Source organism: Aulonocara stuartgranti (assembly GCF_965226115.1).
Source record: "Aulonocara stuartgranti genome assembly, chromosome: 5".
Lineage (NCBI taxonomy): Eukaryota > Metazoa > Chordata > Actinopteri > Cichliformes > Cichlidae > Aulonocara > Aulonocara stuartgranti.
In genome coordinates, this window is record NC_138943.1 from 35,292,487 (window position 1) to 35,309,195 (window position 16,709).

The window sequence follows — 16,709 nt, forward strand, 5'->3', positions numbered from 1 at the left end:
AGCCTATCCCAGCTGTCATAGGGCGAGAGGCGGGGTACACCCTGGACAGGTCGCCAGTCTGTCGCAGGGCCAACACACAGGGACAGACAACCATTCACACTCACATTCACACCTAGTGGCAATTTGGATTATCCAATTAACCTATCCCCTCAAGCTGCATGTCTTTGGACGGTGGGAGGAAGCTGGAGTACCTGGAGAGAACCCACGCAAACACAGGGAGAACATGCAAACTCCACACAGAAAGACCCCAGCCTGATGTTGGAATTGAACTCAGGACCTTCTTGCTGTGAGGCAACAGTGCTAACCACCGTGCTGCAGATAAAGCAGACTCTGGCTCCTGGCTCTGTGCACCCTTAACAGAACAGCTGCGGACCCACCAATTCAAACATGCTTCATTCTAACTCATGTGTTCTTAATGATTCCAGGGTATACTAAATTGGAGTAGGGTATAAATCCGGTAGAGCATTTCTAGCAAAAATTCCTTGAAATAATATTCTGTGAAGTAGTTGTAGAAGTGCAACACATTGTCTTAGCTAAGTAATAACATTGTGTGTTATCTGCTTCTACTAAGTATTTCATCTTTTGTTGTTGTTTATTTGTGTATTGGGATCCTCTTTAGGTTCCACCACAGCAGTTGCTAGTCTTTCAAACCGTAAACCAAGAAACAGCAGTGACTTAGGCAGCACTGAGTTGCATCGTGTGTGTAGAGATACAGCTTTGTGAGGTGGTTTACCTCAGTTTGAATTATGCTTTGAAAACTGTCTTAAATTACTAAACTGAAGTTGCATGTAGGATAATTCAGTACTTGACATGGATACTGGAGCTGATTGGCTAATGGCCGATGATAACATTGCTTTCATTTAGCACAAAAGTAAACCACAATATGGTTGAACTATATTGCCTTGATCCATTTGATAAGGATCCTACATGGAGTTTTCTTGACTGAAGATGTCCCGGTGCCTTCCCTCTGTTCCCTCTCTTGGACGTTTATGCTTCACTATCCAGGACAATGCACCGTTCATACACTGCAATACAGTTTTAACGTGTTTTTGCTAAACACAGAATGTTTCTTTGAACTCACCCGAACTTGGAAAAGCAATAACATTCAGCATGTTTGGAGGAGTTCTTTCAGGTTGCAGTTTTCCCTGCTGGTTTATAAAGACGCAGAAATCTGCTGAACTTCAGGAGGTGCAAAACAAATCACAGCAGTGATTCTGTGGAACTCTCTTACTCAAAGTGAAACTGCTGCAGCTCAGTGTACACTCAGTGAGCGTCAAATTACTCAAGAATGCGTCTGTGCTGCCATCCAGTGTCTGTCCGGAGTACTGCAACAAGCATATATTGTAAACATCACTTATTATTTGAGCAGTTGATATGAAGGTTTTTCACACCTATGCCAGGTTTCATATCATGACATCACCAGTCAAGTAAAACAGAGAGACATGGGAGTTTAAAGTGAGACGATTCAGAGCTAGGGCCAAATACACATGTTTAGAGAGTGATTGTGGGCACATGTGAAGACTGTCCATCAATGTATTTCCTCTGCTTATCTACTTCAGGGTCACAGGGTGCTGGAGCCTATCACAGCTGTCACAGGGCAAAAGGAATCAGAGGGCAGATTGTCAGCAACCACATACCACATAAATAGCGAACAATTTAAGTGACATCCAAAATAATGAATGTATTTAAAGAAAAATAACATTTTGTAACACAGCTTTTTATTTAACCACCCACAGAGAAGATCTTGTAGACAGTAGCTGGCCCCACATGAAAACAGAGGCACGTGTTGTTTGATCACAATTCATCCTTGTTGCTCTGAGAGTCTGGTGCTGAGGTGGAGTCCTTCTTAACTGCTTTTACTGTCTTTTTTGCAGCTGGTTTTGTTTTCTGTTTATCACCCTGCTTTGCTTTTGTTTTTGCTGTCTGTTTTCCATCTTTTGCAGCAGCAGCTTTAACTTTGCCTGTCGTCTTTGCCTTCGTTTGATCTCCAGCTTTAGGCTTTGTTTTAGGTGCAGCTTTGGTTTTAGTGGTTCCTTTACTGGCTGTTTTGGCCTCCCCCGCATCCTTCAGCAGGTCAGTTTGTGCATCGCCCGACGTGTTCAGCTTGAGCTTCTGCTCTCCTACTTCTTTTTTTCTGGCTGCCTCCTGGTCAGCCTGTGCGGGAGCTTTCGGTTGAGACTCAGTTTCCATGGCCTCATTTTTACTGAACTCTGCATCCACTGGTGTAGAAAACATCTTCAGCAAATCCTGAGCCTGGATTCTTTCCTATGGGACAAAAAAAGAAAATGTTTGGGAGACTGCAAAATGAAACAAGGAACAGGTATGAATCACAAATTTTCTTTGAAGTTGTGCTGGCAGTCAGAAAACACAACATCATTATCTAGAGCTGAGTTTCATATTTCTGCACAGCAATAACTGACTGTGTGCACTGTTTTCAACTTAGGCTGTCTTTATAACTTTGTGGAAATAGTCTGATGCACTACGTAGTTCTTCTTCACTCACTTTTAACTCCCTATGTGTTCATACATCATTCTACATTTAATCATTAGTTATTATTAATCTCTGTCTCTCTTCCACAGCATGTCTTTGTCCTGTCTTCCTCCCCCTACCCCAACCAGTCAAGGCAGATGGCCCCGCCCCTCCCTGAGCCTGGTTCTGCTGGAGGTTTCTTCCTGTTAAAAGGGAGTTTTTCCTTCCCACTGTTGCCAGAGTGCTTGCCCATAGGGGTCATCTGATTGTTGGGGTTTTCTCTATTTTCTCTGTATTATTGTAGAGTCTTTACCTGACAATATAAAGTCCCTAGGGGTAACTGTTGTTGAGATTTGGCACTATATAAAAAAATGGAACTGAACTGAATTCAAGGTGTTAGAAAAAAGGATCATTTGAACAATTCATGCTAAATCCTGACCCATCTTTCTCCATTTTGGAAGAAGTTATTGTTTAAAAGGATTGCACACAGACCCAAACCTAAAGCCTATGCATGCTCACATCTGGTTACAGTGGTTTTCCTTACCTTTTCCTCGTGAGCAGGATCCAAGGTGAACCACAGAGCAACAGCACACCTCTGACCCCGGGTGACAGCTTTGACACCATGTGGGTTTTCTTTCCCTGCTCCAAAACCAACCACGCGACCACACTTTGGATGCACCTCCGCCTTGAGAAGACACACACCACGCAACACAATCAACATCGATGTGGTTAAAAATGCATTTTTGTTAAATGCACAGTGGCTTTAAAAAGTATTCAGACTCTGTCAGTCAAACCCTGTGGATAAACTTAGCAGTTTGTCCACATGTACACTTAATAATCTATAACAGGAACCTCATTAAAATGAACAGTTTAGATCTCTGTGCAGGTGTTCCACAGGGTTTAATTCCTGCCTTTTAGTTGGGCCCCTTAAAGAAAGTCAAACATCTGCCGTGAAGCAACTCCAGTGCTGTCATAACTATTTGATTAGGGTCATTAAAGTGCTGAAAAGTAAACTCTGACCCCATTCTCTGATCTCTGCCTTCTAGAGCAACTTCAGGTGTCTATAGTTAGAGCAATAGTTAATGTCAGTGTTTTTAAGTGCATATTTAAACCACTTTACATCAAATTTAATACTAAATTTGCAAAGGACGTGCACATCAAGTGCTCCTTAAAAGTAAGCACATTAACGTGAGTTCAAAATGTGCATCCTACATGATCCAGATGTGTTTGTGAAAGGCCTTGTAATTGTCTCGTATATGCCATTTTCACAGGTAATTATAGGTCTAAATTAACCACTTGCCGGTCCTATGCATCAGAGATTTTTGTATTTTTAGGTGCAACTGTTAATAAAGCTAATGAATCTAATTAGAATCCTATTACCATGTTTACACAAACTACAGAAAAGCCAAAACAACCAGGCAAATCTAAAATAATGTAGAGGGGAGAAAATAGCAAGATTATGTGCTGAAATTCCCGTGGTGACCCATCCAAACTGAATTTTAGACAATTTCATACTTTTATTAAATGTGCGAGACTTTTCATTGTGAGGTTTTCTTAAAGGACATCTTTTTGTTTTACAGCATCCCTCCTCACTTCAGCCCACTGTCATTTTCCGTAACAGCGAGAGACAATCCCATCACAGGGAATCGTGATAGCTTTAAGATTTAAATGCCGTTAGCAAAATACAGCCTGCCAACTCTATAAAGAGTCCAAGTGGTCCCAAACTTTTAAATCTCACAAAAACTGAGACCACCCAACACTTTACCCTTTCCAAAGGTCTACAGAGAGTTCCTTGGACTTCATGGCTTGGCTTTGCTCCGGGCATAAAGAGTTATTTGTGGGACTTTTACTCCTTATGGAAACACAGCACAAGCTTACAGTTAAAGCACATTTACAGCCTGGGACAAACACATGTTTGATCCCTATGGATAGTTTCCCCATCTAGGATAGGGTTAGAGACAGGATAAGGATAAGCAGTAGAGAATGATTGAAACAACTCTGACTGGGGTGATTTTTTTCCATCCATAGCCAGTTATTAAACTCCAGTCAGAGTTTGTTTTACTAGTGTTTTATTCAGCACTAAATTGCAGATATGCACACAGTTTATGGATGCTGCTTGCTAACCATTAACTTAACTTAGCATTAACAAATCAAAAAACAAATAAATAAAAACATTTGGAGGCAGCTAAAGCAGTCTGAAAGAAAACTTTACAGTTTTAAAAAAGAAAGGAAAAAACATCAGATATATATTTACCGTCACTGTTTTGGCATCAAGCTCTGTGAAAATGAACTCTCCTCCTTCAAAGTCCTCATTCAAATAAAGGATGGCACTGCAGGAGTGAGACACCAGGAGGTCAGCCGGTCCTTGTCATCAGGGTGGGTTGTGTAGACAGAATTTTAAGTGTGTGTGTGTGTGTGTGTGTGTGTGTGTGTGTGTGTGTGTGTGTGTGTGTGTGTGTGTGTGTGTGTGTGTGTGTGTGTGTGTAACCATACCTGTAGTCTCTGTAAGTGTATGCAGGAGGTTCCTTTACACACTCGTTGACCTCAGAAACCAGCACACAGTTGTCGACGTGGACAGGGTGACTCATGTCCTTACGGTCGTCCTGCTTCTCTGAACAAACAGGAGCACAGAGAGAACATTTGGAGAAATTTGGGCCCAAAAACAAAGCTAGCTGAGAATTCAACAGCTAAATATGTTTCTTTGTGTATTTATTGTCAGAGGTAGTGGAGACCAAAATGGTACTGAATTCAGTATATTTGACTGTACTAACTTCAGTTATTACATCACAGTTACAATTTTGTTGCAAGCACCGTGAGGCAACTGTTATTGTGATTTTGTGTTAGATAAATAAAACTGAATTTTACTTGTGTTCTAAGGTTCTTCTCTACAAAGTTATCTGCATGCTGGGTAGACAGCAAGAAAAAAATAAAAATCAAACAAACATGCGTTTTTCTTCCTGCCACTGGTGCTGCAGTCTGCTGATTTTATGTCTTGATGCATGCACATTCACCTAAGTAAGGAAAATCCCAAAAGGTTTCTGTTCATCTGGATGTAGCATTTTCAGTGGGAGAAACATTTCGTCACTCATCCAGTGACTTCTTCAGTCCAGGACTTTGAATTAATTCACTAAATCTCTGTTTGTCTGTCTGCCAGCTCTATGATGAGGAGCTGAGCAACCAAACACATGGCACAGGTACATCTTAGACCCCTGAAGGTTGTTATCTATGTAACACATTATGATGTTACCATGTTGCCTAGCAACCACCAACCAACTGCCATTTACCTGTCTAACCATCGTATGATTTTTATTTCACAACAGTAACATCTAGTTTATATTGACAAAAATCAACTATTATTAGATATACGATATGTTACAATGGCATCACGTTACTTGGCAACCACCTAACAATGGTCTACAATGACATTTATATTGTAGCGCGGGGCAGGACGGGCATGTCCTAGCAGATCTAACAGATAAACGAGGTCATTTGGGAGTGATGTCTGAACCAACTCCTAGACACAAAATCAGGATGGGGAAAAAATGACACAGTGTCAGTGGTTAGCTTACCATCGATGGCAGAGCGACAGACCAGGTGGGAGTATGTGAAATAGAGTGGAGTGTCCAGACGGAAGTAGGACTCTAAGACCTTCCTCACTTTCTCACTGAGGTCAAAGAACAGACGAGCGCTCTTCAGAGGGACCTTCCCCTCCTGGCCAAGCTGTGAGAAGAAGAAAAACCATGTAAAAGCTGGGACAAGGAGGAAAACAATGTTGAGTCTGTTTTTATATAGAACTATAAATACAAAAGTGTTTGCACTGAAGATGAAAAATGTTCCAGGAAAGAGCATCTTCTCTCTAAAGAGAACACGTCTTAGGTTTGCAAAGCTTCAGGTTCTTTGGACAGACAAGACCAAAGTGGAGATCTTTGGCTAGAATTCCCAGCGACATGTTGGGAGAAAACCAAACACTGGCTATCAGCACAAGCACATCGTACAAAGTGTCAAGCACGGTGGTGAAGGGGTGATGATTGCTCCATGCTGTGAATAAACGAATGCCTGCAAACCTCAATCAACTGAAGCAATACTACAAAGAAGAGTCGTTCAAAATTCCTCCACAATCATGTGAGATGCTGATAAAATAATACATCAAACAATTACTTCAAGTTATTGTTGCTAAATATAATTCCACATGCTACTGAATCAACAGTTTTTCACAGGACTGCATTATGTCGTGGAAAAGTGATATACTGTCAGGTTCTAAGTGATCGTTCCTCTCTGTGTAGACAATAACTGACGTGCTGAGTCACACGTGTCGTTTTGGATCCTACGAAGCTGCAACTATTTAATTACCTCAAACAGCTGGAAGCAATAAGCATCAGGTTACATTTACAGGTGAGCCTCTAGATTAACCTGCTGCAAACATTTTTATTCTCATCCGCCAGCTCGAGCACATAAGCTATATGCTGCATGTTCTGTTGTTTTGATGCTGAAATGTGGAAAAAGTCTGCTGTTATACTAAAAAACGTATTTTTTGTTTCCACATAAAGAACCAGCTTTGATCTTTCCCCTAGCTATGATTAAAGGTGAACGTTTGTGCTTGTGTTGGCATCTCTTATTTGGAATTTTTCTGCTTTATAGACCTTGACAGCCTTCAGGACGGTGACTCCCTGGTACATCTCGCTGGGGGAATGTGGGGATGGTCGTCCTCTATAGCCATCGCCTTTTAGAGCAGCTGTCTGTGAAATAAATGCAACATTAAGCAACTCCTATAACAGCCGAGCTGAAAAACATACATACGCGACACGATCAGAATGCAGGTGATGTGAGGAAATCTTTGCTGACACGGACTGAACTTTATTCCTTGGGGCTACTCACATTGGAGAGACGGTGCAGCTCCCTGCACTCCTCATCTGTGATCACACCGTCCAGCAAAACCCGCTGGGAGCCATTCAGCTGCTTGGATGTCATGGTCACCTTGATGTCACTGTACAGCAGAGCGCCATCTACAAGATAAGGTCACAGATAAAGACGTGAGGATAAAGACTGGTTGTACAAGACTGACATTTTATACCCTGGTTCTCTGAAACATTCACCTTCCTGTGGCACTATCATCTTGGTCATTTCTGAAGAATCCTTCTTCTTTTCCTCAACCAGATTCTCAATCTCCTTCATCAGGTTTCCTATCTCCTCTGTGATCCTCGCTGCAGTCTCTCTCTCAGCCCTGAGACACAGCAACACACACGCAGATAACAACACTGACTTTAAGTGCACCTTCATGCTCGACCTGCACACGTGTGGCGGTGCTCTTAGTCTTACTTCTGTTTCTCTCTCAGTTTCTTAGGCATGACATCGTCGGGGGTCCACGAGTCCTTTAAGCAAAAATAACAGAGAATTCAAAGATCACATTTATTTATATCCCAGCACTTCATAAGTAGTGCAGAATGTGGCGAGATGTAAACTGAGTTATACACTTACCGGATCTACAAAAGTGATTCCAAAGGCTTCATAACCAAAGTAGAGGAGCTCTTTCTCCAGGAGCGACTGCTGAATGTACTGTTTCACCACCTAGGGATTACAAGTCAGCAGCAGCCTGTAACATAGCTCCTAAAATCACATTCAACAATCACAAAGCCTGCGCTATAAAGACCGTCGTTATATCTCTGGTTCCTTAGCTCCAGTTGGAGCTGTCTTCTCCTTTATTTTAGTAGGAACAAATTGGTCTGGCTTTTTTTTTTACAGTGATTCTGACGGACGCGTGTTAGTGGTGATGTATGCATTCAGAGAGCAAATCTGTGTTGTGCTTGTTCAGCTTCTGTTTTATCTCCTGTGCTTTTGTAGCATTCTTTGATTTGAGGGTGTTTTCTTAGGTTGCAGTGTGTTTGAGCTCATGCAGCTCTGCTCTCATGGTGCATACACACCGTCAGGCTGTGGATACAGATGTCTGGACAACAGATGCAGGTGTAATAATACACCTGCATCTACCTTTGGAGCCTTTATATTCTAAAACACAGGCCACAGGCCAGCAACCTCCACCTGGGAAATAATCACTTAGTCATTAGTAGTGATGGATAACCATAATAACCCACTTTAAATAGTGTGTTATGTGGACATTTAGGGCCCAGGGCAGCTCAAATCTTTTTTAAGAATCAGCAAACAGTTATGTGCTTAGATCACCACCAGAGCCTTTTTTTAATGTGCCCCTGAGTACACGTGAGTGCTGATGAAGACCATTTTTCTGCCACCACACTTTGTTCAGGCTAATTTACTGCTGATCACTAAGGATTAAGATAACACAATGCTAGGAATAACTGCACTCACGGTGAGGTTGAAGAAGAGGTTGAAAGCCTCTGTTAAACACAGTGTAACTGTACCTGTCGGGCTGATATGGCTGCTGCTTTGTCCTCGCCCAGCATGGCAGAGTAATAGTTCAGGTTCTGGTTCATCACCTCATCCTCAGGGTGGAACAGCAGGTAGGTCTTAGCACACTCTATGGCCTTCTCGTACTTCTCACCTGGAAAGAAAAGACAAAAATCCATGGAATCATGGATGTGAACAAAAAGGATGTTATTGGATTTGCAGCATATATCCTTGTTCTTAAACACCAGTGACTATTTCATAACAAACATCCTGTACCTACAGGGGACTCTAAAGTTACAGCACGGAAGAATTTTAGCTTAAACTTGTTGTTAAACATTCAAAAAATGAAATCAAATTATGAAGAAAGTGTGAAAAATAAAAATAAAAGTATGAAAATATTTTAAAGACCTTCATTGTGTTACTGCTATATGAAGTTAGTATGCTAAGTTTGGAACAACCACATGGAAGAACTTATAACAAAACAAAACAATGTAAAATGATTAACATGACATCTTATAGTTTCAGAATATTTGCCTCTTTGGCTAAAACAAAACCTGGTCTTATGCTGAGACTGGTCAGTGGTCACCTGGTGATTCAATTCAATTCAGTTTTATTTATACAACAACAGTCGCCTCAAGGTGCTTTATATTGTAAGGTAGACCCTACAATAAAAACAGAGAAAGGACTTTGGTGACAGAGAGAAGGAAAAACTCTCCTTTAACAGGAAGAAACCTGCGGCAGTTCAGAGGTTAAGAGCCTAAACTCTTACAGGACAGGGTTATTTTTCATATTGCTCTTTTAAAGGCTGCCACTAGGGAGAAGTAAAATATAACAATATGAAATTTTACATAAAACGCTGCAATTCTTTTGGTTAATTTTGAAGAAATACATTATAAATACATGCAGTACAAGAGAATTTTCTCTTTTTTATTTACTATATAAATAGTTAAAGTATTTAACATATGTACCAAAAAGCTCTTTAAGTCTACAGTCACACAGAACAGTTTTAAAAAATGTGGCATGACCAGAATTATTGCAATTAGTTGCAGTGAGTTGGGCTCTGCAAAGCAAGTTTGGTGCATAAAGACAATGATTAAACAGGAATCACTCCACTGTCAATGTTGACAATTATGTGCGATAATCTTTTAATCTGTGATCAACTGTAACAAATGGGCAAAAACTGCAAATCAATTGAAAACTAAATACAAAGAAATTCACATGAATTACTTCCATTCAGAGTCCAGCAATAAATGCTGATCTATTATCATATAATATTTGGCTTATTTATGAGGTAATCTCGTTCATGTTAGGTGCAGGTCTGTGTTTTTGCTATTAAAGTCGTCAAACAGATGATCCGTGTATATGAGGCCATAGCTGTTCATTTCTGTGTTTAGACTTCTTTTCTGCATTGTTGCTAAGGACAGTGGATACAGGCACACCTGACTTATAGAAAGCACTGTGAAACTCACTGTTGTAGTAGGAGAACTGCAGGTAGTTGAAGTGTGAAGGCAGGAAGTCCTCAAAGGGCTTGTCTCTGCCAGCAGTTAAGGCCAGCTCCACAGCACAGTGCTGCTTACAGCTCAGCACCTGCAGGTAGTGGTCTGAGGGACACAGACACATTTATACAAGTATTTATAGCACATGCAGCCTATTTTTCATATTTGCCATACAAATGTCTCCCTTGCATGCAGCTTCACATCAAATTCTCAGCTCTGTTGGAATCTTTAGTGCTCACAAGCAAAGGATATGCTGCCTCACCACTCATACTCTGGAACAGGTCTGCACTGTACTCCATGTAGTTGTATCCATCATAGTTGTAGGCTCCCTCACACAGAACTCTGCACTCCTTATCAGCTATGAAGTACTCATCTACGGCTGATTCAAAGTGTTCAGCCGCCAGGATGAAGGAGTCGTCACTGTAGGAGCTCTTTCCCAGCAGAAACTGGGCCTGAAGAGAGAGGGCACATCACAGCTACTGCAACAGTCAGCTTCATCTGTTCAAGGTCAGTCAGGCAGACAAAGGAGTTTAAATCTTTCTGCTTGAATCATCGTTAGAGACTGCATCGTGTGGCAACATGTAAAGAAAAATGCCCTCCTTTCTTCTCTTCTGTTTTCCCCTCCAGCTGATTATGATAGATTGCCTTCTCTCCCTGAGCCTGGTCCTGCTGGAAGCCACTTCCTGTTAAAAGAGAGTTCTTCCTTCTCGTTGTCACCAAGTGCTAGTTCACAGGGGATCGTCTGACTGTTCCTTAATTTGACTTAACTGACCAAACTAATGAAATGTCAATAAAAATAAACTGTAGATGAATTATAGACAATCAGCAGAGGATGAGGCTACAAGAACATAACAGCATTATCAAAGACGGAGTTTGCTTTCACCATGTGTGGCCTGGCCTCCAGATCTTTGAAGTCATCCTCCTGTACTCCTGCCATCATCCTGTAGTAGTCCAGATTCTGTCTCATCTCCATGTGATCTGGGTTGGCCAGGAAAAACGTGTTGGCAGCTGCTACTGCTTTGGCCAGCTTATTGATCTGAAAGGAAGAAAAACACACATACACAAGCTTATTTTCTATTCTATTTAATTCAACTGGAAAACTCGTGCAAGCTAACTTGGTATCAAAATATCTCATGTAGGCACAGATACATTAACAGTTAGTTAATGTAGTAGTGGAATACATTTAATCTACTCTGATTTTACTTTTGTTTTGGTGCACTAAGCCCAGTAGTTGCTCTTTACTTTCCAAATGTTAGCTAACTATATACACCAGCCAATATTGATCCTGACATACTCATATTGAGACATCAGTAATGTACACAGGCTATTATTTTAACTAATTATGTTACATATTTATGTTTAATCATTCTTATTGTATGTTTTTGTACAGGTACTTCAGACTGTGTTTGTCAACTTTCACTCACTTTTATTTTGGGGGTAATTAATCTGCTATAAATGATTTTTGATGCAATATCATTTTAAATGTTCACATTTTTGGTCTGGTAACCCATAAGGGCCAAACTGTTATCTTTACATTTTCTGGGGTGGATTTCAGTTTACTCTTTACTATCTGAAACGCTAACGTTTAGGCAGCTCAGTAGGTAGAAAGACTTAAAAGATTTTTTGGCAAGACTGAAGCCCAGGTTTCCCCCGATGCATCCATCACAGTGTAACTTTGATCATGGTAGGTTAAAAGTATTTAGGCATAGGAAAAATATCCTTGTATAAACAGAGACTGAGACTTTTAGTAGGAAAGGGCTTTGATTGCTGAGAGTAGTAAAGCAATATAGTACCAGTCGTATTTCTCAGATTTTAAAATATTTCAAAAGTTCAGAATATATATTACAATGAAATCACAAGTAAGTGAATCGTACTAATGTAAGGCCTGACTGAACTGCCCAGGTTGCAGTTGTGTGGATTTAGTGGGTCACAAAATAGTCTAACAACCTAACAACATCCTAAAAACAACCGAACTTGAAAGCAGTAAGCCATTTTTTCTGGTTTTCCTGCAGTGGTACATCATACTCATACGTAAGCATAATACAGCGCTGTGCAATAGTCCTGAGCAATCCCTCATTTCTTTATGAGGCTTTTTTGAAGTGGTTTTGAGCAATACAGGGAGTGCAGAATTATTAGGCAAATGAGTATTTTGTCCACATCATCCTCTTCATGCATGTTGTCTTACTCCAAACTGTATAGGCTGGAAAGCCTACTACCAATTAAGCATATTAGGTGATGTGCATCTCTGTAATGAGAAGGGGTGTGGTCTAATGACATCAACACCCTATATCAGGTGTGCATAATTATTAGGCAACTTCCTTTCCTTTGGCAAAATGGGTCAAAAGAAGGACTTGACAGGCTCAGAAAAGTCAAAAATAGTGAGATATCTTGCAGAGGGATGCAGCAGTCTCAAAATTGCAAAGCTTCTGAAGCGTGATCATCGAACAATCAAGCGTTTCATTCAAAATAGTCAACAGGGTCGCAAGAAGCGTGTGGAAAAACCAAGGCGCAAAATAACTGCCCATGAAGAAAAACATGATTTCCATGCAGGACAATGCTCCATCACACGCATCCAAGTACTCCACAGCGCGGCTGGCAAGAAAGGGTATAAAAGAAGAAAAACTAATGACATGGCCTCCTTGTTCACCTGATCTGAACCCCATTGAGAACCTGTGGTCCATCATCAAATGTGAGATTTACAAGGAGGGAAAACAGTACACCTCTCTGAACAGTGTCTGGGAGGCTGTGGTTGCTGCTGCACGCAATGTTGATGGTGAACAGATCAAAACACTGACAGAAGCCATGGATGGCAGGCTTTTGAGTGTCCTTGCAAAGAAAGGTGGCTATATTGGTCGCTGATTTGTTTTTGTTTTGTTTTTGAATGTCAGAAATAGGGCTGAACGATATATCGCATTTGCGATAATATCGCGACATGATCAAGTGCAATTTTCTAACCGCAAAGGCTGCGATTATACGCTGGACATGTCCAAATTCATGGGCTGCATCCTCCTGAGGCCGCATTTGTAGACCGATTACGTCACAGCGACGCGCCGAAGGCTGTCCAAATTACTACCATATCCCAGAATTCATAGTGCGGCCCAGCCAAACTCCAGTTTCCAACAATGGCGGCCGCTACTAAGTTTTAAAATTACTCATACTAATCTTTCAGGGTCACAAAATAAACTTTTAACATATTTTCAGGCGAGAAAGTAGTTGTGTAAACATCAAATATCTGCTCGGTTTATCAAGATATCCCATATTTGCAAAAGTGCTTCGACGTTTTCAGAGGCGTCTGCTACCCACCAGCTCGACAGCTAGCCGGGAGCTCGAGGATTACTGATGCGGCCGAGAACGGCACAACTCCCGGCACATCATTTTCAGATCACCGCGGAGTTTCGCTGCTCGGGTTAAACGTAATATATAAGTCACTTAGACAACCTAAAAATGTTATTGTTGGGCTTTTTTCAGTGTTTTGTTTGTTCGTGAGTAAATCGGTTTGGCTGAGATTAAAGTTATTAGATTAGATAAAATAAAACTTTATTAATCCCCCGGGTGGGTTCCTCCTTGGTTTTCACACAGCTGACTAAACGTCAAACAGAAAACTTATTAAACAGAAGTATGAGACAGTCGAGAATTTACACCAGTGTCTGGTTATATTTTAGATAGCAAGAAGCAGACGGCCGAGTTTATTAAACTCCACCGAGACAGCGGTGACGCTAATCAGAAGGCTAGACCGTCCAATTTCACGCCTTTAAATTTTAAAGGCGTATTTGTGTGTGTGTTTATACAATTGCTATTATGTTTGCACTTTATGTGTAATGTTACTGACTGCAGAGATCAGTAAGATGTGTGTATTTTTTATTTATTAGTTTTATTTATTTAATATTATTTTTTAATTTAATGACTGTCTAGTAGTTCACAGATGTCGAAAAACTGAGTGTGGTAAAGCCACTGATTTTGTTTATGTATATTTCTGCAATCTGCACATTGTACTGACTTTCATTTTAATGTTTACACCAGGGTTCCTTGTCAGCACTTTATGCTCAGATATTTGTAAGCTAAAAATAAACTATTGTGTATGTTCAAATATACTGTTGTGATTGAAGAAGTTAAATAAAAATGTCAGTCATCAATTCATGCATCACCTCATGTCATCATAACAGAGGTCTGTCTTCCAGGAAAGAACAGTTTAAAATTAATGTAATATAGTATTGGCCATACTATATGATGTATTGCTTGTCTTTGTTTAATAATACAGAAGACAAAGACCTTAAAAAATAATCGCATATCGCATCGCAATTGCAATATTGGGGCAAAAAATCGCAATTAGATTATTTTCCATAATCGTTCAGCCCTAGTCAGAAATGTATATTTGTGAATGTGGAGATGTTATATTGGTGTCACTGGTAAAAATAAATAATTGAAATGGGTATATATTTGTTTTTTGTTGAGTTGCCTAATAATTATGCACAGTAATAGTCACCTGCACACACAGATATCCCCCTAAAATAGCTAATGAGAAGAAATGAGTCGTGGCTTGAGACTTTTTCACAGTACTGTATGAGTTATGACAGCTCTATGACTTTTTGATAAAAACTAACTTTAACATTTTCTTCAGCCTGAGCTTTTAGGGGCCAGGCTGAGGTGTGCGGGACAAACGTCCTGTTTGACGTTTGTCCCGCACACCTCTGCCATGTCACACAGAGTTTCATAGAAAATATTTTCATCAGAGCAGAAAATAAATCCTTATTTTCACACTAACCCATTCATCTTTACGCCCCCTAACTTGCTTAGTTGGGAAAATATCTTGTTAAAAACGAATTTAAGTCTACAAAAAAATTAATAAAATAAATAATTGCTAGTCCCTACTTATTTCACAGATCAAGCGTTTGTGGTTTGCCAGCAGGAGCTTTTGAAAATAAAATTTTAGGCCTTTAAATCGCTCAATTTCACGTCCTAACGTCACACCCCGCAGAAGCTGACTCCACCTTAAGACGTGGCATGGTTGTCTTGGTTTTGGGGGGTTGGGGCAAAACAGTAATGTGCTCCACATCAGCTCTAACTTACAGGCTAAAAAAGAATCAGTGCTAAAGTTTTTACTGTTCTAGCTCGCCTAGAGCAAAGCGAGTGTGTGTGTGCAGTGAGAGACAGGCCACACTGTAGCTGCCAGCATCCTTTTCTACCTTAAAATACGCCACTTGTAGGTAATTATATGGGCTCCTCTTCTTGAACTCCAGCTCTATTTCCTCGCTGACGAGATGCAAACTTGGTGCGCCGACTTTCTCAGTTTCGCAGGAGTTAACACAGTCGGCCCGCTTCAGGAATTTCTGGAAGAAGCCCAGGTCCTCCACAGAGCCGGTCCCCGGTATGGGAACTCCCAACCCGGCCAAAGGCTCGCCGAAAGCGGTCTGGTTGGCGCAGCTCTGGCGGCACTGAGCTTTAACTTTGCGCAAAGTGGCTTTGTTTTTGAGAGCCTTCTCCATGTTCAGAATCACCGATAACCAGTCCCCCTTATAGTAAGCTTCCACCGCCGTGTCGAAGAGGAAATCATAAGGCTCCAAAACAAAGTGGCTGCTCACTTCAGTGTCCGATGTGCACGCAGGCACCACGACAACACAGAGGAATGTGAGCGCATAACGGAGCTCCATGGTGGCAAAGTGTCAGGGCTCTGCAGCGGGACCTGAGCCTGGGCCTGTGGCCGACGACGAGCCGGTACGCAGAGAGAATTGTTACTACTCCTTTCTCCACCAGGAGCTTGACTGGAGGTGGGATTTGAGCGGCGGAGCCCCCCTCGGCAACACCCCCCCCCACCCTTCATCCTTATGCATATGCATACGCATCAGCCGTATGCAACATGATACGAGTTGATTTAGTGCTTCAGAGCTTCAGAGCAAAATATTTTCACTAGTTGAATAAACACAAAATGACACAGATTTCTGAAAAGGTCTGGTTAAAATGTATGAAAGTTTATTGACAAAAGTCCGAGAAAAGGCAACTAACCAATGAAAACTGTACTTTTAACTGTTTGCTTTTTTCCACTGATGGATCTGTTTGGAATTGTCCTCATTCACACTTTCACAGGCTCCCAAATACAGCTGTTGGTGCGTAGGAACACAGCAGTGAGGTTCTGGTGAGGCAAGGAGAAGACACGGCACCCAAAGAAACCTGAAGTCTGTGGAGAAACTCGTATTATAGGCCACTGATAGAGCCCGTCAATGGCCTAAAAGTGTACTTTTTAAAAGTTTTCAACGTGTCTGACTGAAGCTGTTAATGAAGTTGTACTGCTGTGATGCTGGATGTTGGAAGAGAATTCCCAAACAGCATGATGGGCAGTACATCTGAAATGTGTCACAGTATATTGTAAAGCTTAACATTCTTCTATTTAAT

General features: G+C 41.1%; 1 protein-coding gene across 1 annotated transcript; it reads right to left on the reverse strand.

Moving 5' to 3' along the window:
* Positions 1-1,696: 1,696 nt before the first annotated feature.
* p3h1 (prolyl 3-hydroxylase 1) lies at positions 1,697-16,094 on the reverse strand. The gene is made up of 15 exons (XM_082533561.1): positions 15,506-16,094; positions 11,206-11,358; positions 10,585-10,774; positions 10,296-10,427; positions 8,841-8,980; positions 7,945-8,034; positions 7,786-7,838; positions 7,563-7,690; positions 7,345-7,472; positions 7,110-7,205; positions 6,039-6,189; positions 4,963-5,080; positions 4,724-4,799; positions 3,014-3,154; positions 1,697-2,265 (listed from the first exon to the last, which is right to left on the reverse strand). The coding sequence occupies exons 1-15, from the start codon at positions 15,968-15,970 to the stop codon at positions 1,795-1,797; spliced, it is 2,532 nt and encodes an 843-aa protein (XP_082389687.1). The 5' UTR covers positions 15,971-16,094; the 3' UTR covers positions 1,697-1,794.
* Between the last annotated feature and the right edge of the window lie 615 nt (positions 16,095-16,709).

Bases quoted from the DNA above. Each gene is read 5' to 3' on its own strand.
- p3h1 (XM_082533561.1), bottom strand. From the start codon at position 15,970: ATGGAGCTCCGTTATGCGCTCACATTCCTCTGTGTTGTCGTGGTGCCT. The intron at 8,035-8,840 runs GTACAGTTACAC...TGTAATCCCTAG, and splicing joins CAGCCATATCAGCCCGACAG to GTGGTGAAACAGTACATTCA. The intron at 7,839-7,944 runs GTAAGTGTATAA...TTTTGCTTAAAG, and splicing joins GAATCACTTTTGTAGATCCG to GACTCGTGGACCCCCGACGA.